Source organism: Capricornis sumatraensis, chromosome 7 (assembly GCF_032405125.1).
Source record: "Capricornis sumatraensis isolate serow.1 chromosome 7, serow.2, whole genome shotgun sequence".
In the NCBI taxonomy this organism is placed as follows: Eukaryota; Metazoa; Chordata; class Mammalia; order Artiodactyla; family Bovidae; genus Capricornis; species Capricornis sumatraensis.
In genome coordinates this window covers 14578992-14606236 of record NC_091075.1, presented here as the reverse complement: position 1 = coordinate 14606236, position 27245 = coordinate 14578992, and the positions used below count along the sequence as shown (strand labels likewise).

General features: G+C 39.8%; 1 protein-coding gene across 19 annotated transcripts in view; it reads right to left on the bottom strand.

The window, feature by feature from the left end:
- The window catches only part of CAMK2D (calcium/calmodulin dependent protein kinase II delta), a 310011-nt gene extending 283420 nt beyond the window's left edge, over positions 1 to 26591 (bottom strand). For all 19 annotated transcript variants that reach the window (XM_068975392.1, XM_068975398.1, XM_068975389.1 and 16 more), the window contains exons 1-2: positions 26463 to 26591; positions 24756 to 24850 (exon numbers count right to left, since the gene is read on the bottom strand). In XM_068975392.1, the coding sequence (XP_068831493.1) occupies positions 24756 to 24850; positions 26463 to 26527 (160 nt within the window). In that variant the 5' untranslated portion in view covers positions 26528 to 26591. The remainder of the gene's footprint in view (positions 1 to 24755; positions 24851 to 26462) is intronic.
- Positions 26592 to 27245: the final 654 nt, after the last annotated feature.

Sequence of the window (27245 nt, the reverse complement as noted above, 5' to 3'; positions counted from 1 at the left end):
TAAATATCCTTGAATAAAATGACCCCACACATTACCGTGTACAATACAGAAATCAAAATTATAAACCCGTTCTATTCCTTTGTTTTTCACCCAATTAGGATGTTCAATTTAATGGTCATATAGCCTTTTGGATAGACTGTTAAAAATCCCTACTATGTTCACACCTGTCAAAAAAATGGAAGTAACCTAACTGTTCACCAACAGATTAACAACTAAACAAAATGTGGTATATACCCATAATGGGGTATCATTCAGCTGTAAAAAGGAAGGAAATTCTGACACATGCTACAACTTGGATGGACCTTGAGGACATTATGCTAAGTGTCATAAGCCAGTCACAAAGGTACAAATATTGAATTAGTTCACTATGGGTTGCCACTTCCTTCTGCAAGGAAATACACAGAAGAGTCAAATTCATGGGGACAGAAAATCCAATGGTTGCCCGGGGCTGAAGGGGAGGGGAAATGGAGAGTTATTTAATAGGTACAGAATTTCAGTTAGAGAAGATGAGAAATTTCTGGAAACGGATACTGGTATAGTTGCACAACAATATGACTGTTCCTGACAGCATTGAACTGTACAATTAAAAATAGTTAAAATGGTAGATTTCATGTTATGTATATCTTACAATAACCTACTAATTACATCTACGCTTGTCTCTCTTTAATGTTTTTGCTAAGGAATTAATAGCATTTCCATAATTCTTTAATAAACATTTTGTGTCATCTAGTTAATGAATATATTCTTTACATTAATAATTAATCTTGGAAATAGGTCCAAAACAAAACATTTAGCTCAATAATAAATGAGAACATGCATTGAGAAAGAGTGGAAGGAAGATCACGTTTGGGTCATAGTTGCAATGTACCCTCTCCTGGGAAACTACAGTCAGATGGAATATACATACCTACAACAATGTGCCTTGTAGGTTCCCTCAATATTTTTCACAACTCCAGATTAGCCTTTCAAATCATGAACAGTTCAGCAAATTACCTAAGGTTATCTTGCTGATTGAGAAATCAAAGTTTCCAACTCTCTATCAAAGAACTGACAGCACAACTTTCAGATACTGCAGACTCATAAGAACAAGTGAAGAATCAAGTATCTCTCTGAAAATCACTACTGCAAGGCAGACAATTAAGTTAGATGAATCAATGAATTAAACTACTGTCTATGAAATTACTGCACTTTGTTTTCTGATAGTTCTTCCTAAATTAGATCTGAATATTATACAAAATGGTCTGTACATGTTCCCTTCCAATATCCTCCATAAATAATGGTTTCATGAGGCTGTTTAAATATAACCATATAAAAACCCACAAGGGAGAAAGAATGTGTGGGAAAGTTAACCAGTCTCATATTTCTAGTTGACCTACCAACCTGATTTTATTTAATAAAAAATACAATGTTGCACCATGGGTGAATGCAAAAAAAATATCTTTTATGTGTTGTCTTCCCCTTTAGATTCTGGCAAATATATCTGGTACCTTACTCAATCCCTGTTATTTCTTCCTTGGGAATCCTGTCCATCTGGCTGGCTATCTACCTGGTTTGAATGAAAAAACTAAAATACATAATAAAATAACATCAGCAGATATTAACTATTTCAAATATTAAAGCAAGCTTTTCCAATATGAATTTCTGCACATCACTAAAAATTTATTGAGGATAGTCAAATCTGAAAGGCAATTCATCCAACGTATAGTTTCCAAAACTACTCAATAATTAAATCATTTTAGGAAAGATGTCATGTGGAGAACAATACTTATCAATTCTCTTGGAAATATTCATCAAATAGTAAACATACATGACAATATAGAATCCATTCAACATATGTCTTGACCTTAATGCAAAGTGGGGGTTTTTTAATGTTGTAAACAAATATTAACTGAATTAGAAGATCCCTTAAAAAAAAAGTTCCTTAGTTCTTTTTTAGCACTTAGAAGTACAATACATGCACAAATGGGTTAATCTTATGTTTCCAGATCAAGAAAATATCAATACATTGCTGCAAAATAGAACTGAAATTCATTACACAAATTTCATGAGAAAGGCAACATTCTTGGGCCTTTAGTGTATCCTAAATTCAGTCTTCAATTAAAAGATGAAAATGGAAACTTTTCACTGAAAATCAAAGTTAATCTGGAAATTTAGTGAAAGATACCTTCAGTCCACTTCTCAGCAGCCCCCAACCCCCCAATCATTTCCCCAAATAGCTCCCCACCACAAAAGCAAAATATCTAGCCAAGTTATTTTGTCCACTGTCCACAGACTGTGGGTATTCACCACAGCCTGGCAAGTAACGGGCAGAAACAGACTTCTTTCCTTCAAAGGGGTAACAAGAAGGGGTGGGGCTAGTAAAAGAATATTACCACACATCCCATTCAAAAGAAAAATACATACTTGCATCAATAGTCTAAAAAATCCATGATGAAAATAGAGATCCCAATGTCAAATTCTTTCTAGTAACAGTTGAGATGAGTAAGGAGATCATATAGGAGTAGACAGGTTGGACTGACGATTTTTTGACATGAAACAGATGTTCCTTTCAACTCTGGGCACAACTAATTTAAAATAATGATAAAACAAAGACCATCTTACTTGGTGTGATGTCTATTCCTCATACATAAAGGAAGATGGTCATAATTCACCTTCCTTTGAAACTCTATTTCTATTTCTTTTTCACACATCAAAATATCTAAATTACAGTATTTTCTTACTCATGTGTTACACGTACATAGTTTTTAATGAAAATTATCAGGTTAGTAATCAATTTCTATACTATACCATAGGGAACTGCTTTTTTCATAAATTCTTTATTTTTTATTCCTTGAATGAATGTATTTTGTGTGTGTATATAATTTTTTCCACTCCTAGGCACATACAGAAGATAAGTAAAAACACAGGTTTACACAGAAAACTTAAACACAAATGTTCAAGGAAGTATTACTTATACTAATAGTCAAAAAAGTGGAAACAACCCAAATACTCATCAACTAATGAATGGATAAACATATTCTGGTAGATCCAAACAACAGAACATTATTCAACAATAAAACATGCTACAACATACATAAACTCTGAAAATATTACATGGAATGAAAGAAGCCAGTCATAGCAGACTACATAATGTATGACTATAGGTCTACTGGGCTTCCCCGGTGGCTCAGCGGTAAAAAATCTGCCTGCAGTGCAGGAAATGCAGGTTCGATTCCTGGGTTGGGAAGATCCCCTGGAAGAGAGCATAGCAACCCACTCCAGTATTCTTGCCTGGAGAATCCCATGGACAGAGGAGCCTAGCAGGCTACAGTCCATGGGGTTGCAAAGAGTTGGACACAACTGAAGCAAGTGAGCACGCATACATTTATAAAGTTCCTAAAATAAAAAAAAAAACAATCTACAGAAACAGAAAGTAGACTAGTGGCTGGAGTTGGCAGGGGAAAGAAGGGAGGTGGGAATGGGGAATAAGTTGCTAAGAGGTAAGAGGTTTCTCTGCGGGATGAGGAATCTTACATTTAACACATCAAAAACCTGAACTCTCGATTTCCCACCCCAATCTAATTCTATTCCACTACTGCCCATCCCAGTTAACAGCACCATCACTGGAGAGTTGACCTGGCTATAAATCTAGCAGCCATGCCTCTCCCCTTTCCTTCTCATTTCACAGTCTTTCCATCAACAAGTCCTATATTTTCTCCTTCCAGAATGCATCCTTCTTACTGTATCTGCTGCCACTTTCCCTTCCCTCATAGGCTTCAAGAGTCTTCTAACTAGTCTTTTTTTTTCACTTACACATCCAATTTTTTTTTCCCATATGGTGGCCAGAGAGATTTTTCAGACAAAATCTAGTCATATCACTACCCTGCTAATCCTCAATATGGCTTCAGTCAGTCAGTCAGTCACTTAGTCGTGTCTGACTCTTGGCAACCCCATGGACTGCAGCACGCCAGGCTTCCCTGTCCATTACCAACTCCCGGCGCCTACTCAAACTCATGTCCATCAAGTCGGTGATGCCATCCAGCCATCTCATCCTCTGTCGTCCCCTTCTCCTCCTGCCTTCAGTCTTTCTCAGCATCAGGGTCTTTTCCGAGGAGTCAGTTCTTCACATTAGGTGGCCAAAGTATTGGAGTTTCAGCTTCAGCATCAGTCCTTTCAATGAATATTCAGGACTAATTTCCTTCCTGGTTAGATCTCCTTGCAGTTAAAGGGACTCTCAAGAGTCTTCTCCAACACCACAGTTCAAAAGTATCAATTCTTTGGCACCCAGCTTTCTTTATAGTCCAACTCTCACATCCATACATGACCACTGGAAAAACCATAGCTTTGACTAGACGGACCTTTGTTGGCAAAGTAATGTCTCTACTTTTTAATATGCTGTCTAGGTTGATCATAGCTTTTCTCCCAAGGAGCAAGCATCTTTTAATTTCATGGCTGCAGTCACCATCTGCAGTGATTTTGGAGCCCCCCAAAATAAAGTCTCTCACTGTTTCCATTGTTTCTCCATCTATTTGCCATTAAGTGATGGGACCAAATGTCATGATCTTAGTTTTCTAAATGTTGAGTTACCACTGCTTTAAAATAAGATTCGAACTCTTTGATACTGGCTGAAAGACTCTACCCAATCTGCCCTCTGCCCACCTCCCAAAGACCACTGTGCACTTCTCTCCTCCTAATTACACTCTAGATGTAATGACTTTCTTCCTACTCTTATGCAAGCTCATCGTCACCTTGGTCTTTTGACTTGGAATGTCCCTCTCTCATATTTTCTCATCTTTTGCTTCTTCTCATGATTAATGTCTCAGCTCAAATGCGAACATCCTCAGAGAGGCCTCTCCAAACTAACCCCACTTGAACTCACCGTCTAACACACAGCCCTGTTTTATTTACTGCATAGCACTTATCTATACAAATGGCTCCTCCAGCCTCTCTCATACTAAGTTTGCTCACATCTATATTTTTAGAATCTAGAACTGTGCCCACTATAGGAGCTGCTCAGCAAATTTGTGTTCAATAAATGAGTAAATGAATGAGGACTGATATAATGGGGTCAAGTTAGACCTGAGACCCCTTGGGAACTAGAGAAACAACATCCAGGGCATCAAAAAATTCAGCATAAAATATACCAAATTTCAGAATGGTGTAAAGATGTCTTCTAGAGCTTAGAAGTCAGAAGTGAGAACTCAAGACACAATGTTGTTTGTGGGAAATCAGGTGGTTAAGGAAGAGAAAAGCAGGGCTAATAAGACACTAAACATCAACAGTGACAGCAAAGGGAGGAAGAACAGGGAATGAATACAGGTGTGGGGAAATATTTTCCATAAAAAGGAAAAAAGAAACACATTCTGATCACATCTACCTCTACAACAATCTCTGGGTTCACTGCCTCTGTAGCGAACTTAGAAAACCTGAAACATGACACCAACTTTTAAGAAAATTAGGCACTAATCCCATGGACAGAGGAGCCTAGAAGGCTGCAGTCCACGGGGTTGCTAAGGGTCAGACACGACTGAGCGACTTCACTTTCACTTTTCACTTTCATGCATTGGAGAAGGAAATGGCAACCCACTCCAGTGTTCTTGCCTGGAGAATCCCAGGGGCGGGGGAGCCTGGTGGGCTGCTGTCTATGGGGTCACACAGAGTCAGACACGACTGAAGGGACTCAGCAGCAGCAGCATGTCAATGCTTCAGGGAAATCTTATCTAACCCAGAGGGGGAGGGGGTGGGAGATGCGGGCGGTTCAGGAGGGAGGGAACAAGTATATACCTGTGACTGATTCATGTTGGTGTATGGCAAAAACCAACACAGTGTTGTGTGACAATTATCCTCCCATTAAAAAAAAAACTTATCTAACCAAAAGTCCTTATCATTACAATCAATGAACCAGAGGTATGCAGATAGGAAAGTAAGCAAAAGCACATAAAATCCAGTGTTCATGATAATAAACCTTATTAAAGGTTGCCAATAAAACAGCCAGGATGAACTAGCTTATCATTTCAGTTGCTCAGTCTTGTCCAACTCTTTGCGACCCGTGGACTGCAGCATATCAGGCCTCCCTGTCCATTACCAACTCCCAGAGTTTACTCAAACTCATGTCCATTGAGTCAGTAATCCCATCCAACTATCTCATCCTCTGTCGTCCCCTTCTCCTCCCACCTTTAATCTTTCCCAGCATCAGGGTCTTTTCAAATGAGTCAGCTCTTCATATCAGGTGGCCAAACTATTAGAGTTTCAGCTTCAACGTCAGTCCTTCCAATGAATATTTAGGACTGATCTCCTTTACGATGGACTGGTTGGGTCTCCTTGCAGTCCAAAGGAAGCTCAAGAGTCTTCTCCAACACCACAGTTCAAAAGCATTAATTCTTTGGCACTCAGCTTTCTTTATAGTCCAACTCTCACATCCATACATGACTACTAGAAAAACCACAGCCTAGCTAGACAGACCTTTGTTGGCAAAGGTTTTTGCTGGCAAACTAGCTGATGTCTTCACAATATTTCATATTCCTGATCTGTAATTTTTCTCCATCAGCATTGGTTTCCTGCTGATGAAATGATATACAACTCAAACAGTAAAAGCTGCCTGCAGAGTGTTTTGTTTATTTAGAGAAATTGAATAAAACTGATAGAAATAGCTGATTTAGATTGTGAACTGAAGATTCCCCAGCTTCCCTTTCAGGTAGGAAAAGAAATCTGCTACCAAACATTCCAAAATGGTATAATTCTGGCTGTCATTCCTGTAGAATAAAATTTTCTTCCCAATTTTCTGCTTTCTGACTTCCTCCACACCTCCTCTGTCCTGCCAGATCCACCCTAGAAAGAACAGAACAGGACGACAACAAGGGCTTTTGCTTTACTGAGGGTTCTCTGGTGGCTCAGACGGTAAAGAATCTGCAATGTGAGAGACCTGGGTTTGATCCATGGGTCTGGAAGACCCCCTGAAGAAGGAAATGGTTACCCACTCCAGTATTCTTGCCTGGAGAATCCCATGGACAGAGGAGCCTGGTGGGCTACAGTCCATGGGGTCACAAAGGGTCAGACACGACTGAGTGACTTAACACTTTCATTTTCAGGGTTGGATTTAAATTCTAGCTATTCCATTCTTACTGGCTGTACAAATTAATGTGGTTTTTTTGTTTGTTTTTTAAAGGAAGCGAAACCTTCCCCTTTAAATGTTTAAAAAGTGCCAGCATCTCAGTCGCCTGACCCCGTGGAGCCCTAGGTAGTCTGGCGCTAGATTCAAGGCCACGTTCACTGTACCTGCTAATGATCTACTGTACACTGCTTTGGGGGGACCCCTCACTACAACCCCCAAGGGCCATCTCAAATCTGTTCTCTCAATCTTGCTTCCATTTCTCCTATTGTCAGTTGAACTGCAGCCGTCTTCTCCACTCCCAACATCTTGCTCCTTGAGAAAGAATGTCCTTTCCCCATATACGCCCAAAACCCTCCAGGACTCCACCCCATACATTTTACCCTCTTTCCTAACATTATTATTTTCCAGGGATTCTTTTTCCTCTTCCTTCAAATAAGCGTCAGTTTTATTTATCACCAAAGTTAATTCCCTTGACCTGGTTAATCCTTGAAATCACCCCTTGGCATGTGTGTCTGTGTCTCTCTTCCTGTTTTATTAAAGCAGCAGGTTTTACATGTTATCTCCATTTATTCTTTAATCCAAAGAAATAGCCTTTTCTTTATCCATTTGGGAAATATTTATTAAATACCAATTACATTTCACGCAATATGCTCATTTAGGAGGAGGGAAAGATGAATAACAGACTAGCCTGATCCTCATGACTGCTTCTTTCACACGACTGAAATTCTGCCATCTGGAAAACCAAGGCCTTTTCTCAGTCTTCATTTCTTTTCATTTCTTTGTAATATCGAACATGACTAGCCATCCCCTCCTTTGCAAAAACTCTCTCAGAGTTCAAAGCACTGCATTTTCCTTCTCTGACATATCCTTTCACTTCTTTTGAACTAATTCTACTTCCTCCTTTCATCTATTAAAATGAAGGTATTCCCCCAACCACGGCCCTATTCTCTCTTCTCTTTCCTTTCTATCTTCTCTCCTTTGTGATCTTTTCCACTAGTATATCTTTTATCATCATCTCTGGGCAGAGAAGTCACAAATAGCAGCTAAATTGATTACTGCAGTTTATTACAGATTGAAAACAAACAAAAAACAGGTTTGGAGAGGTCAGGAAGTTAACCCAAGATCACAAAACTAGGAAGTGGTAAAGACAAGTCCTGAACCTTGGCAATCTGATTTCAGAGTTCAGTTCAGTTCAGTCGCTCAGTCATGTTCGACTCTTTGCGACCCCATGAATCGCAGCACGCCAGGCCTCCCTGTCCATCACCAACTCCCGGAGTTCACTCAGACTCATGTCCATCGAGTCAGTGATGCCATCCAGCCATCTCATCCTCTGTTGTCCCCTTCTCCTCCTGCCCCCAATCCCTCCCAGCATCAAAGTCTTTTCCAATGAGTCAACTCTTCGCATGAGGTGGCCAAAGTACTGGAGTTTCAGCTTTAGCATCATTCCTTCCAAAGAAATCCCAGGACTGATCTCCTTTAGGATGGACTGGTTGGATCTCCTTGGAGTCCAAAGGACTCTCAAGAGTCTTCTCCAACACCACAGTTCAAAAGCATCAACTCTTCGGTGCTCAGCCTTCTTCACAGTCCAACTCTCAGAGTAGATGCTCTTAACCTATTGAGTACACTGCACTGCTTCATGTGGCTCTTTCTCAAGGATCCCACTCAATTTTCAATGGTTCTTTAGGTATTTCTACCTGCAAATAGATTGGGGGCTTACATGTGACCCTGGTGGTAAAGAACCCACCTGCCAATGCAGCAGAGTGAAGAGAGACGGGTTCCATCTCTGGGTCGGGAAGATCCCCTGGAGCAGAGCATGGCAAACCCACTCCTGTATTCTTGCCTGGAGAATCCCAAGGACAAGGAGCCTACAGCCCAAGGGTTGCACAGCTGGACATGACTGAAGCGATTTAGCACACACAGGTTAAACACAGGTTGATTCATCATCGTCCTTCATCAAAATCAGTCCTTGATTTTGATTTCTCAATTTGCTTTATGAAAATTACAATTTTCCCCACGATTCAACTTGAAACCCCAGTCAGCCTTATCCTTTATTATCTTAAGGTTTCAGAATTTCAATATCTTATACTCTATGCTAATCTATCCTGCTTACTCACTGCTGCCAAGTAATGTCTTACATGCCCTCTTTAAAGTGTCTCCATTGTATTTTAGACAATGTTATCAACTTGGCAGAGATCTTCATGTTTTCAAACTTTTTCCCCCTAATATCCCACAGATCCTCTATCTTTTGCCCAAGCATTACATGATTTTCTGCATCTGTGTCCTTTCTCCTTCTTCCTTTCTTCCATCCATCCATCTTAACTTTTACTTCCTCAACGTTACTTCTCCCGCTTCCACAACTAAATCTCACTGCTAGGTCCAATGAGTATACTATATTCTGCTGCTACTTATCTTCCTCTCTTCTATAATCATGTGTGTCTCCTACTCTCCAAACCAAGCTCTAAGTTATGTTTTGTGGGAACTGAGCATATTCTGTTATTTTCATGCTGCCTACAGGTTGCTTCTTTACAGGCATAACAAATGGTTCTGCTCTGACATCTTTTAGGGAAAATGCTAACCTTGCTTTCCTTCCTCACCAGTAATATATATAGGCCACAGTATTCCTCATTATTAAGTGTGAAGCTCCCTAAGGTACAAAACCTTACAGAGGAAAAGAGGCCAACTTTACTTCCCTGGGGATAAAGCAGGGTATGTGTACGTGCTCAGTTGCCCAGTTGTGTCTGACCCTTTGCATCCCCCACAGGCTCCTCTGTCCATGAGATTCTTCAGGCAAGAATACTGGACTGGGTTTCCATTTCCTCCTGAGGGGATCTTCCCCACCCAGGGATCGAACTCACATCTCCTGTACTGCAGAAAGATTCTTTACCATTGAGCCACCAGGGAAGTCCAGTTCAGTTCAGTTGCTCAGTCATGTCCAACTCTTTGCAACCCCATGAATTGCAGCACACCAGGCCTCTCTGTCCATCACCAACTCCTGGAGTTCACCCAGACTCACGTCCATCGAGTCAGTGATGCCATCCAGCCATGTCATCCTCTGTTGTCCCCTTCTCCTCCTGCCCCCAATCCCTCCCAGCATCAAAGTCTTTTCCAATGAGTCAACTCTTCGCATGAGGTGGCCAAAGTACTGGAGTTTCAGCTTTAGCATCACTCCTTCCAAAGAAATCCCAGGGTTGATCTCCTTCAGAATGGACAGGTTGGATCTCCTTGTAGTCCAAGGGACTCTCAAGAGTCTTCTGCAACACCACAGTTCAAAAGCATCAATTCTTTGGTGCTCAGCCTTCTTCACAGTCCAACTCTCACATCCATACATGACTACTGGAAAAACCATAGCCTTGACTAGATGGACCTTAGTCGGCAAAGTAATGTCTCTGCTTTTGAATATGCTATCTACGTTGGTCATAACTTTTCTTCCAAGGAGTAAGTGTCTTTTAATTTCATGGCTGCAATCACCATCTGCAGTGATTTTCGAGGCCAAAAAATAAAGTCTGACACTGTTTCCACTGTTTCCCCATCTATTTCCCATGAAGTGATGGGACCGAATGCCATGATCATCGTTTTCTGAATGTTGAGCTTTAAGCCAACTTTTTCACTCTCCTCTTTCACTTGCATCAAGAGGCCTTTTAGTTCCTCTTCACTTTCTGCCATAAGGGTGGTGTCATCTGCATATCTGAGGTTATTGATATTTCTCCATGGCCGAGGTCCGGGGGAGAAGCCGGGCGGACCCCATGCCCAAAGGGCGGCAGCCAAGAGGAGTTACCCCACATCCGAGGTCAAGGGCAGCGGCCTAGAGTGCCAGGCTGCGACGGCACAGGAACAGCCCGAGAGGAGCTACCCTGTGTCTGAGGTCGGGGTGGCAGCCGGGAGGAGCCACCCTGTGTTGGAGACCAGGGGCGGTGCCCGAGGCCAGGGGCAGCAGCCAGGAGGAGCAACCCCATGTCCAAGGAGTGGTGGCTGCATGGGCGCAGGAGGGCCTAGAGGAGCCATCCCATGTTGAAGGTCAGGAAGGGTGGCGGTGAGGAGATACCCCTCATCCAAGGTAAGGAGCAGGGGCTGCACTTTTGCTGGAGCAGCCGTGAAGAGATACCCCACGCCCAAGATAAGAGAAACCCAAGTAAGATGGTAGGTGTTCCAAGAGGGCATCAGAGGGCAGACACACTGAAACCATACTCACAGAAAACTAGTCAATCACAGAAACTAGACAAGGACCACAGCCTTGTCTAACTCAATGAAACTAAGCCATGCCTGTGGGGCAACCCAGGGCGGTCGGGTAATGGTGGAGAGGTCTGACAGGGAAGCCCAAAGCAGATATAAAATGTTTTAATGATCAAATATTTTTATAGGAATTAGGGCTATTGACTCAAAAAATTAAAGTCTCTCAGTCATGTCCGATTCTTTGCAATCCCATGGACTATACAGTCCATGGAATTCTCCAGGCCAGAAAACTGGAGTGAGTAGCCTTTCCCTTCTCCAGGAGGATCTTCCCAACCCAGGGATCAAACCCAGGTCTCCCACATTGCACAGCTGAGCCACAAGGGAAGTCCAAGAATACTGGAGTGGGTAACCTATCCCTTCTCCAGCGGATCTTCCCAACCCAGGAATTGAACTGGGGTCTCCTGCATTGCAGGCAGATTCTTTAGCAGCTGAGCTATCAGGGAAGCCCATTGACTCAGAGACCCAGCCAAATTCCGGTCCAGGTAATTCCTGCCTTGCTCCCTAGATCCCTCTGCTATTTCAGCTGGGTATGCTGGCCCCTCCACCCCCTAGCCCGGGGGGGAATGTGATGCGCTCTGTGTAACAGCTGCAACATGCCACCAGGAGGACAGGTCTCGCAGCACCAGGCACAAGAATCCAGAAGAACTGTGGGACCTGGTTAGGGAATGTCTGAAATCCCAGAAGCAGAGATGCTAAATAAGCATTGGTGTGAGCCACAAGAATTTTTCAAAAGACATTTCTCACTTCCCTCCACCCTTCCTCCCCCAAAGCTTGCTACAGACAGTATGAATGAAACACTTACATCCAGGATGGAGGAGAAATTATCCTCTCAAAGCTAGGTGCTATTTTTAAAACTCACCCTTTGTATGTTCACTGTGTATTTCTAACCCTGGTATCTCTAAATTTGGATTTAGCTGGTTTAGGTTAAACATAAAGTCTCTACCTAAAATAGTCTCCTACCTAAAATAGTCTCTACCTAAAATAGTCTCTCAAAGTTTGTAAAAGGTCAACACATACTTATTTCATCTTATAAAATCATTATTACTTTAAAAGATCAAGTATCTCAGTGATACTTTGGCCATTCCTGTCCATGCCTGAAGTGCCTTCTCTTTACAATGTCTCTGGCAGATAACATACACTGTGACTATGAGCACCGAATGGAGCACACAGAGCTCTAAGTTCTGCAATAACTGGTTCTCTGTGAAGGTGAGACATATATTTTCTTTCAAATAGACTTAAGGTTAACAATTTTTATTTCCCCTGTTCCTGATCATAAATACATAAGAAGCAGGGGGCAAAGTCAATCCAAAGAATATTTTTTTCCTAAAGATAATTATGTGCAAAGCACATAAATATCAGTGAAAGTAGGTCTTAATCCTATGTATACAGGAGTCAAATAATACTCTGACACTTTTTCCCTTCTCTAATTCTACTAGAATGAAAACTGGCCAGAAATCAGGAGCTCTATGCTCAGATAACAGGAGTAGACTTTGACCTTGAAATTCTGCTGACAATCTGGAATTCGGATTTTTCCCACCCTGCTTTCTAACAACTATATCAACCTTGAGTCACTGCTTTTGAAGTCAAAGAAGGCTTCCTCCTTGACAAAGCTCCTATGTCAACACAAAAACATTCTACTCTAAATTATATATATATTTATATATATATACACACAGAGGCACACATTGAGTAAAACAATATTATCCCCCTTAAACAAGTAATATAGTACTTTAAACTGGAGAGATCTTACAAATTAAAATGTTTTATAGATGCTATAACACATTTCCCTGTAATAATAGGAGGGAAATAGTGCACAGTTAAGCATAGCTGGGAGGTTAATAAGCACTTCAAGTTATCTTCTTGATAAATGTGAGTTTTTTCCCATTATGTAAATGAAGGGAATAAATGACTATTTTTCAGCCATCAGCTTGTGCTGAATTATATACCATATCAGAATTAATCTGCTAATTTTGAGCTTTACTTGAAACAATATAATGTACACAAATCTAAAAAATTCTGGGTCTCTGAATATGCATTCATTTACCATGATATGATATAGTTTTATTAGTTATTGATTCATTCATTTATTCAGTAAATGAGTTGCTTCCCTTGTAGCTCAGTTGGTAAAGAATCTGCCTGCAGTGCAGGAGACCTGGGTTCGATCCCTGGGTTGGGAAGATCCCCTGGAGAAGGAAATGGCAACCCACTCCAATATCCTTGCCTGGAAAATGTCATGGACAGAGGAGCCTGGTGGGCTGCAGTCCATAGGGTCACAAAGAGTCGCACGACTGAGCGACTAACACACACATTTATTCAATAAATATGTGTGAAGGGTGCCAGGCACTATTCTAGACACTGGAAATTCAGGCAGTGAATGTCAATACCACTTTTAGACACCTTACTTACCTTTGGTTTTAAACGAAAACCTACATTTTAAAAACAATTATCAATCCAGTATCACAACTGCAGAAACTATCTAGCTTTTCTTGTTCATAAACACAAATGGGATTACTTAGGGCACTTTTAATACTGGTTAACTTTTTAAAAAATCCACTCTAATTATCCTCCTGTCCTTTTTCTTTCACTTAGTCACTTTTTTTTTTTTTTTTTTTTGTATTTGCCCCAAAGCTACATAAAACAACATGTAAGGTAGATAAGAAGTTGTTTTTCCTCTCTTATCAGCTGTTTATACCTAATGACTCAGGGCTGTAAAATCCCAGAAACCCACTTTATTTAATACCTTCCCACAGATTTTGCTGCACTTAAATGATTCACTGAAAGAAAAAAATTGCACCTCTTTTCATCAGTGTTTGCATGCTTTCACGAAACTTTATAAACCGTAAGTTGATCACTCAGGGTTAAAAAAATTTATCTATTTTCCAGTTCTCTCTGTATTAGCACTTACTGATGTCCTTGTTTCTTTTACAATACAATACAATACTACGAAAAGTATTGTATCCTTTCTATCTCTCTTTAAATTCAAAAGTGGTCATTTTCATAACACAGTTCCAAGATCACCTCCTCTGAAGTTCTCCCTTTCCTTTCAAACAGTCACCTCTCTACACCCCAGAATGAGTAAACATTTGCACTGCCTCACTTATCAACGTGCCTTGATAACGTATTTGACTCCACATCTATTTTACCTTGAAATGAAGGACCTTTATCTTTGTATCTTTGTTTATCTAGCAGGGGTGTAGAACAAGGTAACTGTTCTTTTGCTACACTGAAATTAAGAATCATGTTCCCCAAAGTTCAGTTTTACTAGCAAATTTAAGTGTTATTGGCAGAAACATACAAAGCTTGGAAAATGCAATCTGGCAACATTTATCAAGAATTTTGATAATTCCACCCTTTAACTCATTAGTTCTCCTTTATGGATACTCCCGAAGAAAAGAATTAGAAATATGAAAAAGTTTTACAAAACAATGTTTACTGTTGTCATTTATCATAGCAAAGAATAATAATAAAAAAAACAGCAATACTAAACTAATGTTTTACTTACTGAAGTGTAATTCAAACGATTTGTAGTCAGATAGGTAGACTTTGTAAAATTAAGTCAAAAGACAGGACAAAAATTGTGTATTTAAGTCCAGTATTCTGACAAACTAAGAAAGAAAGAAACAAAATCTTTACCGTAATGTTTGGGATAAGTTAACTTTGAATGTGTCTTCTTTCTGTTTTTCTGTATTTCCCAAATTTGGTAACACTTTTATAATATTTTAAAATATTTTTATCTAAATTGGTAACAAATAATAAAAACTGGATTTTAGAGGTTTATCCAAAGTGTACAAGTCTCTCTGCAACAAATATGACCTTTATAATCTTTATATATGTAAATCTTTGATATAAAAGCATATACAATTTGTTCTATTAAAATAAAAAATTCATCATAAATACTTTCTACAAAATGGCCAGAATGAATTTTACAAATCACTTCTGCCACATCTGACCTTTAAACTGCCATTTAAAAATATGATCAAAGTGCTTTCATGAAAAGAACATATTTTCTAAAATATATAACAAAATTATAAAGTTACAGAATTGTGAAATTCCCAATTTCCTATTACGTATCACACAAGAAAAAGTTCCCTGAAGAGGAAACACAAATATATGCTTTAAGATATGTTCCCTTTCCTCATATTGAAACAAGTACACTTCCCAGTCCTTTTACCAAGTTTCAGAACTGATAGACGCTGCGGCCTCTAACTGCCTTTATTAAAATATCCAATAATCACTCTAAGCAAATAATACCCATGATTTGCATATCCAAAACTCATAAAATATCACCAAAATGCTTTTTAAAGTGAGCTCTGTTAAAAGAAAAGTGATAAAGTAACTACCTTTGGAGAACGAATCGAAAATTTTAAAACCCTTTTTTTAAAATGTAATAATGCCAGGAATTTGGCATTACTGAAGAGGTACTGGTGGACACACAATGAAAATGTTACTCCATATTACTGAATCACTTCACATGGTTTTAAGAAAAGAAAATGCAGTAAGAATTTGTACATAGTTGCCCCCAAATTTACAGAATTATACAAAACTCCAACAAAGGATAATCTGTCATCTGAAAACTAATGGAATAATTAGAAAATTGTGAATAACTGGGAATTAATTATTCAGTTAATGAATGCCACCTGACATGAAGCCTCAGGTCAATTTTCATTTATTTCATATGTCACAGTCTTTGTTAATCATAGGTCTATTTCAAGAGTCAGAATCTTATTTTTTACCCATTCAACAAACATTTACAAGTATATTCAATACTGTAATTACTGTGCCAGGCACAGATCCAAAGATAAATTTTAGAATGTCCACAAAATGCTTGAAAGTTACAACATAACCATAATATAAGGGGGGAAGTGTGACAAGCTCCTAAAGAAACATGAAGAACCTATTCAGAGGATGAGAAAAATAATCATATCTGTCTAGAGAAGCAAAAGAGGTGTGGAGAAGTCAGAGACAGCTTCACCGGGGAGGTGTCCTCACTGCATCTGCACGGTAGATCAGGACCTTCTCTCTGCCTTTGAACAGGCTGCTTTACTCTACCTGGCCGACCATCTCTCCCTCTTCCGTCAGGCCCATTTACCATTCCAAACACAATCTCACCCATAAATCTCTTCAGGAAATCCAGTCTATACCCTATCTATTACACACGGAGGCCCTGTGAATACCTCTAGCAGAGCCCTTAAAAGCTACAGGCACTATATTTATCGATCATATCAGATTCAGGCTCCTCTGTCCATGGGATTTCCCAGCCAAGAATATTGGAGTTGGTTCCATTTCCTTCATACCTTTATACTCTGTGTGTGTTCGATCCCTAGGTTGGGAAGATCCTCTGGAGAAGGGAATGGCAACCCACTCCAGTATTCTTGCCTGGAGAATCCCATAGACAGAGAAGCCTCAGTTCAGTTCAGTCGTTCAGTCGTGTCCGACTCTTTGTGACCCCATGGACTGCAGCACAGCAGGCTTCCCTGTCCATCACCAACTCCCAGAGCTTGCTCAAACTCATGTCCATCAAATTGGTGATGGCATCCAACCATCTCATCCTCTGTCACCCCCTTCTCCTCCTGCCTTCAATCTCTCCCAGCATCAGGTCTTTTCAATGAGTCAGTTTTTCACAATAGGTAGCCTAAGTATTTGGAGTTTCAGTTTTAGCATCAGTCCTTCCAGTGAACACCCAGGACTGATCTCCTTTAGCATGGACTGGCTGGATCTCCTTGCAGTCCAAGGGACTCTCAAGAGTCTTCTCCAGCACCGCAGTTCAAAAGTGTCAATTCTTCAGTGCTCAGCTTTACAGTCCAACTCTCGCATCCATACAGGACTACTGAAAAAGCCATAGCTCTGACTAGACGGACCTTTGTTGGCAGAATTGCCTCTGCTTTGTAATATGCTGTGTAGGTTGGTCATAACTTTTCTTCCAAGGAGTAAGCATCTTTTAATTTAATGGATGCAGTCACAATCTGCAGTGATTTTGGAGCCCCAAAAAATAGTCTCTGTTTCCATTGTTTCCCATCTATTTGCCATGAAGTGATGGAACCAGATGCCATGATCTTAGTTTTCTGAATGTTGAGTTTTAAGCCAACTTTTTCACTTTCATCAAGAGAATTAGTTCCTCTTCACTTTCTGCCATAAAGGTGGTGTCATCTGCATATCTGAAGTTACTGATATTTCTCTCAGCAATCTTGACTCCAGCTTGTGTTTCATCCAGCCCAGCACTTCTCATGATGTACTCTGCATAGAAGTTAAATAAGCAGGGTGACAATATACAGCCTTGACGGACTCCTTTTCCTATTTGGAGCCAGTCTGTTGTTCCATGTTCAGTTCTAACTGTTGCTTCTTGACCTGCATACAGATTTCTCAGGAGGCAGGAAAGGTGGTCTGGTATTCCCATCTGTTTCAGAATTTTCCACAGTTTGTCGTGATCCACACAGTCAAAGGCTTTGGCATAGTGAATAAAACAGAAGTAGATGTTTTTCTGGAACTCTCTTGCTTTTTTGATGATCCAACAGATGATGGCAATTTTATCTCTGGTTCCTCTACCTTTTCTAAATCCAGCTTGAACATCTGGAAGTTCATAGTTCACATATTGTTGAAGCCTGGCTTGGAGAATTTTGAACATTACTTTGCTAGCTTGTGAGATAAGTGCAATTGTGTGGTAGTTTGAACATTCTTTAGCATTGCCCTTCTTTGGGATTGGAAGGAAAACTCACCTTTTCCAATCCTGTGGCCACTGTTGAACTTTCCATATTTACTGGCATATTGAGTGCAGCATTTTCACATCATCATCTTTCAGAATTTGAAACAGCTCAACTGGAATTCCATCACCTGCACTAGCTTTGTAGTGATGCTTCCTAAGGCCCACTTGACTTCGCATTCCAGGATGTCTGGCTCTAGATGGGTGATCACACCATCGTGGTATCTGGGTCATTATGATACTTTTTGTATAGTTCTTCTGTGTATTGTTGCCACCTCTCTTTAATATCTTCTGTCTCTGTTAGGTTCCTACCATTTCTGTCCTTTATTGTGCCCATCTTGCCTATCAGGCTATAATCCATGGGGTCGCAAAGAGTTGAACACGACTGAAGCAACTTAGCACACACTACTTGCTATACCTAAGAGTTATTTTTCCAACAATAAAAAATTTAACAGTTTTGTATTTTTCTTTCATTTGCTACACTTCCGTGCGAACTGACACACATAACAGTGTTGTCCAAGAAGAAACAATGCAAGAAACATCTGTCTTCCATTCTTCACTGATCAAACAAAATGAGCCAGAGAAGGAGTATGCCTTTCTCAGCAGGTTTCTCTGGGCTTTGGTTAAGGGCTGAGTGCTTTTTTTGAGCAACAAGTAAATCATTTAGAAGTAATCCTAAGAACTCACTGTATATTAAGATATTTTTAATCAGTTAATATATTAAGTTCACCAAAGTATCTCATTCTTCTGTAATCACTTTCTACCATTTTAATAAGATTTTTCACTACATTGTTTTCCTTTCACAAATTAGCATGGGGATGCCTTTTGAAACTTTAATTTGATCTTCTGTTACTGCAGCAATTAAAAGACTATCTTCTCTCACAAGTTGGAAACCCGAACAGTCAATTCCATACATTGCATTGGAAATGTAAAATGTATAAGACTTTTTATAAAGGAATAGTCCTTTTTATAAAGGAATCTGAAGTTTAGCAGGGAGATGAGTCAAGCACATACAGATCAATACAGAAAGGTTAAGTTTTCTGTAACAGCAAGGAACAGGATGTGTGATGGCAAGATTCAGGCTTTAGAGAGACAGAAACCTGGGCTGAAATTCTTGACTCTGCCATTTAGTAAAAGTAACTCTTAGTAACTATTTATAAATGGAGATAATATTGCCTCTCTAAAGGCTGCAGTGCGGATTCAATAAAATGTATTATAAATATATACATGTCACTTAGAAGGTGTTCTTTAAATAATGGCTATAACATTTCTATTAGATTATTGTTATTGATTTTGGTAGTAACAAGCAATCTCATATGTTGTTAACATGAGACAGCATTAGAAAAGGGGTTCACCTAACTAAAAAAAAAAAAAGTCAATTATAATGTTCCATGATTGTGTATAAATAACATTGCGTGCTAAGTCACTTCAGTCATGTCTGACTCTTTGCAACACTATGGACAGTAGCCTGCCAGGCTCCACTGTCCATGGGATTCTGCAGGCAACAATACTGGAGTGAGGTGCCATGCAATATACTGGAGGGAATCTTCCAGGACCCAGGGATCAAACCCACTTCTGTTTCCTGCATTGGCAGGTGGGTTCTCTATCACTAGCGCCACCTAGGAAGCCCCATAAACAAGAATAGTTGATTTCAAAATCAAAACCAAACAATAGAGCTGTGCTCTCCCTCCTCCAAACCTATCAGCTTTTTCCCTATCCTAAAGAAAGAGGTTATAGCAGGTGAAAGGTCTACGAGTTCACCTTAAGATGTATTGAGATACCTACCTTAACTGGAATCATAACCAGTTATAACCTAAAAATCATAACCTAAAAAATTTTCTACAACAAAAATAACTTTTTACTGATAGTTTTAACAAAAGTACCATATGAATAAAATAACTTTCATTATAATCAGATATCTAAACCATTTTGAACACTCTCCAAATTGTTTATTTAGACTTTGGTACTTGAACCCATCTGCATTATGGTTTTAAATATTTCAGTTTATATTATATAAAAGCCTTCCTTCATCTCCCTTGGCAGAAACAATCTTTCCCCCCTTGGAAATTCCACAGCACTTTATTCATGCTAGACGTAAAACACCACTTATGTCTTCTATGATGTCTATTTGTGTAGATGGCCTTATTATTCCTAACATTCTGCCCATTTTAATCATTAAATATTTATCAAATAAAAACATAAAATGAGGTCACCTTTGTGAAGGTGCTTAGTAATCTATAAAGTAATAAAATATAAAGGTATATTTCAGAGTAAAAATATTTTGCTAAGACTCCCATTTAATGTATCACAGTACAGTTCACTAAATGATACTATTATGACTTAAAAGCTTTAACACAGCTTTCCATGTAAACCACCAATTAACTAATTGGCAATTAACTAACTGTCAATAATTTATGAAAAAAAACACTGTACACACCATACTCCAATAAATGAGAAGGGTCAGATATCTTAAAAAAAGAAAAAAAAAAAAGAAACACCAACCCAGCCCTAGAGACACTAGGAGTTGGCCTGCCTCTGTATCAGCCTAAGGAAAAGACTTACAAATTAAGATTCTAGTTAACAAAAGAAGTTAAATGTCCAAGAAAATCCTATTACATGCTTTATGATAATTCATGATGGAAAAAACTCAAAGTAATTACTATATTTTAATTTTTATATTGAATTGATATCCTTACTTAGGAACATAAATGCAGAATTCAGATTTCATAGCTGAGACTTAATTTTGTGTACATGATCCAACAGTTCATAAAATCCTGATTCATGTTCTAGTAATATCTACAAATTAACAAAACCAGCAAAGATCAAAATTATCCACTTGCATTGTATCTGAAATTTTACATAAAATGAAACCCCTTTTTAACTTCAGCAATAGAGGTAAAATATACTTGTAATAACATATATTATTTCAAGCTTCTACTCTACTTTTTAATATTTTACAAAACAACAACATAGTGTATCACAGACTATATAATAAGAAATGGTTTCTAAAGATCAAAAAATTCATCAAGAGATGAACGGCAAGAAATCAGTAGTGCCATAAAAAATCGTTTACCACAAGTTTTAAAATAAGAAAATCACATGTACTATTTCTAAAGACATCTAACCTTCAGAAGCTTCAATCCACTGGATTCTGAACTTCGATCACAGTCCTTCATGGACTTTTCATAATCTGACAATAACTTAGTTATAAGAACATCAACATAGACAAAAAAATCAAAACAGCAAGGCAAATTAGCATTTGTTAACTACTAACCTAACTGATCAAAATGATAATTTCTAATTCTCATCCTAATAATATGAGAAAATTCTGTTATCACTACCCACGATTTACTAAGCATGTCTTCTTAGTAAATGTTAGCAAGCTAACAAAAAAATTTTAGAGGACAGAAGTTACATATAAAATATCAGATGCTTGAAACATATCTACAGTATTTCTTCTTTTAAAAACAAGTCAACTATATTGTAATGTGCCTCTCTATCTGATCCATTGTATAATGAATGCTCTTTGAATGTGTTAATGCAAAAGGAAAGAATTTCTTCAACACTGAGTCTCCCAAACATGATGTATGTGACTAACAGCTGGGAGGTGAAGTGACTGAAATTGTTTGCTCAAAATCCACTAAGTTCAAGGCACAGAAAAATGCATAGGTGACAGTATAGCTGGAGGTGCAAATTTGTCCAGGAATGTAGCCAAATTTTTGGCAATTCTCTAATGGTCTTAGATGTACAGACAATGGCCTTTTTTTTCAGCTGTAATGTTACACTTAAAGAACATGGAGTTGGAAGACCTGCTTGGTCTTTGAAACAAATAGGCGTAAAACTGGGACTTACAACAGGCATGGCATTTCAAATACAAAAAAAAAATTTGTACAAAAAATTTACATGTTTCACAAAATCTGCCATGTGCAACCAAAAAAAAATTTTTTTTCATTACCTTGGGGTGAAAATGTTATTTTGCATTTTATTCTACATTTCCCCTTAATTAAAATTTTTTTTCTGCAAAAGAAATTTTTTAAAATCATAATCTGGGAAGGGAGTGCTCTGAAAGGAGAATTCATATTTTTAACCACAAGCTCTTAGTATACAACCTTACAGACTTCTTTACATCCTGTATTTGCTTATTCTTAGGAATGAACTAGGCATCTAACTCCTTTACAAACCACCTAACAGCCACATGTGATTCTAGTTACTCTGTAATGAGCCCCTCCTAACATCCTCGATGGGGTAGAAATATTATAGTAAAAAAAAAAAAGAAAGCATAGTGTTTTTCCATTAAGACTTTATAGCTTGAGTAGAGGTTTAACAAATGTATACATGCATAGGTACAAATATTTTATAAACTACTCTAATCAGCATGACAATACAAAATAAATTGAACATTTTGAAGGAAAAGTACAACAATATCATATAAGTGAGAAGTAACAGGTAAAACTGACACAGCATTTTGCATTTTAGAAGTGATTCTCATAAAATTCACTGAATCTTCAAAACCACCCATAACACCATACGGGGATTTTTTTCACCCACTTTACTGAAGAACAACCTGAGGTCAAAAAAGTTATGTGACAGAACCAAATTTACATACTGAGTACACTAGTAATAGAGCCAAGATTCAAATTGGGTTCTCACAGCTAAATCAAGGCTGCCAACTAGATTTATAATTTAAATTGGCACAATTTAATTTAATCTTTACAACAACCCAATGAGATAATAGCAGCTAATATTCATGGAATGCATCTTAAGTCACTTAATTGTCACAAAAACCCTATAAAAGAGTTATTACTCAATTTTACAGATGAGAAAAATGAGGTTCATGGAAAGTATGTAAACTGCACAAGATCACACAAATCACAGGTAGAGGAATCTTAACTTAAACCCAGGGCATCTAGTTCTAGAGTCACCTTCTTCACCTCATTCTTCAGCAGGTTAAGAAACTTGCTCAAAGTCACAAGAAAATTGAAAAGGGAGAACATGAAGCAAGTATTTTAGCCCTAACTATTTTCCCTAAATATAACTGGAACAATTAAGATCATTAAATCCGGAAGGGGCAAGGTAGCTGTGGAGCACACTGTTGTTGAAAGCAGAGTTTGAACAAGTGAGGATCAGCAGAAAAGCAGCAAAGCGTTTCAGCAGCCTAGAGAAGACTTATCTTCATACGTTTGAAGCAAAAGTAAAATGAAACGTATGTGAGCAGAGACAGGGGTGTTTACCATCCTGGTGTAGCCAGTGTGAAAGGTGGTGGATGAAAAGGGACAATTCTAATTAAGAAATTAGTAAAAATGAAACACAAGACATTTATTTTAAGAGAAAATGTTAAAGCCACAGAAAGATAGGGGATAGGTGTTTTAACACCTCTAAAAGAACTGATACCCCCACTCTTGCCAAAAGTATCAAGCATACAGGAAGGAATCATATAAGCGCTGAAAGAATCTGACTACATTTTTGCATTTTTCTTTTCTACACTAAACTGTCATGTACAATAGCAACTCCTTTTTACCATTAAAAATCTTCCTGTGGAGTAGACAGAAGTGGAAAAAGAGAAGATAATTGAGCATAACCTGTATCCTATTAGTCTTCCTGTCCTGAATCTATGGTGCTGGTTACTTTTACATGTAAGATGGTCCTCAGACTCATTAAAATCAGGTGAAAGAAATACAAAGTTTCACTTAAATGAATAAACTGAAATGTCAACCTAAATTACACATTAAAAGCAGAATCTGCAACAAAGAGGAGGAAAAAAAAAAATTATGGCAGAGACCAGATACAATGATACCAGATACTAGGAAGCAACACTTTTTAGAAGACAAATTAAAGAAGGAAAAGCAACCCTGATGGGATTTCTTTTCTCATTACTTAAATCAGGTCACTGAAAGGGGCGTACACTATGGCATTTTCTTCATTTTAATTTCATCAAACCATAAATTCCCATGAAAATATTAATACCTTAGACACGTGCTCACAATAATTGGAATGCCGAACCTTTCGGTATAAGTACTTTTGCATGAGTTCAACAAAATAAAAAGAATGCAATGAGACCCCTCCAAGTTTTTTGCTTATGTCAACAGCTATTTTATGAGTATGAATTATCTTTGCAGTTATAAAGCATGTGTAAAATACATTACATGAGTGAGAAGTCTTACTGCAGATGATCAAGTAAAGGTCTAAACTGCACTCAGAAACATCAAAATCAAGCTGAATTTCCTGGAATGTAGCAACCATAAAATGTTCCTCCCAAAGCCATCACTGTTAAATATACCTTAATGAATTAAGTTCAAGTGTAACTACAACTGAAATATATGATTTAACTGAGTTATGACCTATTTTTCCTCTCAAAAGCAAAAGGGAATAATGACAGTTGTGAGACTTACATTTTTCCATTCCAGGGTTTTTCTGAAAGTTATTTCACAGTGGAGCTAAAGGCAAATTGCACTTAGTGACATTTATTTGCTTTAAAATGTAGTTAGTTATGTTATTACCCACGGAAAAGGGAAGATTTTAATAACAATTTATCAAGTAACAATTGTATTTTGTCACATTTTTAAACTGCACAAACCAAGAAGCACTCAGGAAGGAAATAATCTCAAAAGGTAATATGATACCTACAGCTACAATTATAATTAAATGACTTATTTACATAGAACACAACCAACATACAACAGAACCAATAACCAACACGACAAATGCACAATTAACATATATGTGATTGAAAATACCCACCCCTAGCAGAAAGCTTTTTGGTGTTGATAATTTTGGCAGCATATTCTTGTCCAGTAGGGATTTTCATACATCTTCTCACCACTGAGAATGCCCCCCTGAAAACCAATAATTAGCAGGTCATCAGTATAATCAGCTTGATATTCTATTAAAAACTTACATCTGAGTATTTTTATTGAATTTAGTGAACTGTCAAATATCAGTGCACCATATAGTAATAACTAGAAAACGAACAATCCTTCCTGGAAACTCAGACCTTCTTTAACGTTGAAGAACAAAAATAAATTTTACTTAACTGGGAGCACACATTATTAATCAACAAAATGAAAGGAACTGCCAATAATGACGACTCTTGTTTGCACATGAAATTTGAAAACATTTTACAATTCACACTCACACAGCACCAAATGCTCTGAGAAAAAATCCTGCAAAGAGCTGAAGAGGAGCAGCAAAAATCTGCTGCCTATTTATTCTGGTAGGAAAAAAAAATTAATGTGGCCCCAAGTAAGTAAATATGGCGATTGTTTTCATTAAAATAAATCTTAGGAACATTTGTGTGTGGTTTAACAAATCCTGCTGTGGTGATTTCTCTCTGCCCTGTTTTGGACTGGGGGAGGGGAGAGATTTGAATTAAGCTGCTCTTCCGACATATTCTCCATGTTTTAACAGCAGACAACATAAATATATAAGGATATGATCTTCATTACATTTAAAAGATATTTACACGTCCTTTAATTCAACTGTAGAAAACAACAACATACACATAAATGCACCTCTTAAGTAATGTTCGACATTAGCGATAGAGGAACTGGGGTTGGGTTTGATGCTACATAAATTAACGTTCACGGCTCGGCCCCTAGGTTCTTTTGCACAGGTTCTCAGTAGGTCTCCTGTCTCCTTCCTTAACATTGCCAAGTAGTCCTGTCGGTCAGGTGTAGAAGGTCGTTTTCAAACAACATACAACGTTAGGTTACCCCTGGGAAGCACTCTCCCAGTCTCCAGAGGGCTTTTCCACTGCCTGTGTAAATAAATCCTCCCAGAGAACTCGAAGATGTTCATGTAAATCCTAGGAAGGGTGATGATAAGCGAGTAATCTAGTGCAAGGAATAATAGTGGATATGGGACAGGGGGTCGAGTTCCTTTGGGAGGCTCTTTTCCTGGACAGAACAACTACTGGATGCGAAACAGACTCTACGCCAAGTTGAACTTTCGGCATCAATAAATATGGCACCGTCTGGGGCAGTGAGTTCTCATCTGAACGTGGGTCGTATGGCTGACTCGCCGGCGAACCCGGCGGCATCTCTATTTACAGAAAACGTGATCTATGTTGCATTTTACATGGGTTCTTGTTTCCTCTTCATACACACACGCGCACGCGCGCGCGCGCTCGCACACTTCTCAGGATGACAGCTACAACTGCAGGGATCGTAAATCCACTAAGTCTCTAGTGCAGGAGGGTGGGGGAGCGGGAGAAGGTGGGCTAAGGATTATCAGAAAGGGCCACAGCCGGGGTGCAAGGTCTTTCCCCTTCGTCGTCCCCTCCTCTTACTAAGACAACACCTTCCTCCGAGCCGACACACCGGGGGCCCTCCTCCCTCTCCTCCCGTCTCCCAACTCGCTCGCCCCACGCGGGAGGCCCGTGGGTCGGGGGTAACGCGACCCGCCCTCTGCTGGAAAGGGGACGTGCGAGTACCCGGCAAAGGCGCTTACTTTCCGAGCTCCTCGAAAAGCTGATACTCGTCCGTGAACCTGGTGCAGGTTGTAGTCGAAGCCATCCTCGGTCCGGGCTGTCCCCCTGGCTGGGAGCGCGGCGGACCAGACGAAAGCAGACGCGCGGCTTCCCCGGGACTCGCCCCGCGGCGCTGTCACCCAGGGCCGCCCTCACTTTCCTCGTCCGAAAGTAGCTCTCCGGCGAGGGAGTGTGCGCAGGGGCGGGGCGGGAGGGGAGATGACCAGAGAGGGTGGCGTGGGGTCTCCTCCCTGCTGTCCGCCGATCCTCCTCCTCCTCCGGGCCTCGCTTCCTTCTTCTCCCGACGCTCCCTCCGACCCCTTTCTAGACCCTCTCTCCAGATGCAGGCGCAAAGTACTCAAGAAGAGGGGCCGGGAGATGGAAAACAGCCGGGCACGGGGCGAGAGGCGAGCAGTTGCGAAACGATCCGCACCGGGGCAGGAGGGGTAGAGGCGGAGGGGAGGGAGCCCGAGGGGGCGGAGGCCGCGGAGCCGGGAGCGGACGGCGCGAGCCCAGCTGCAGCTGTCAGCGGGCGCGGGCGCGGGGCGCGCCGGAGCCGGCCTCCCTCCCGCCCGCACCGCGGCGGCCTCGCGCTCCACACGAGCCCGCGGCGGCTCCGAGACTGCGCGGCGAAAGACAGAGCGCTCCGCTCGGGCGAAGCCTCGTCCGCCGTCCCCGGGCCTCCGCCTCCTCCCCAGCGCCTCCTCCCGCCGCTCCCTCCGCCTGCCAGTACCCCCTCCCTCCCGAAGCCCCCTCGTGCCGAT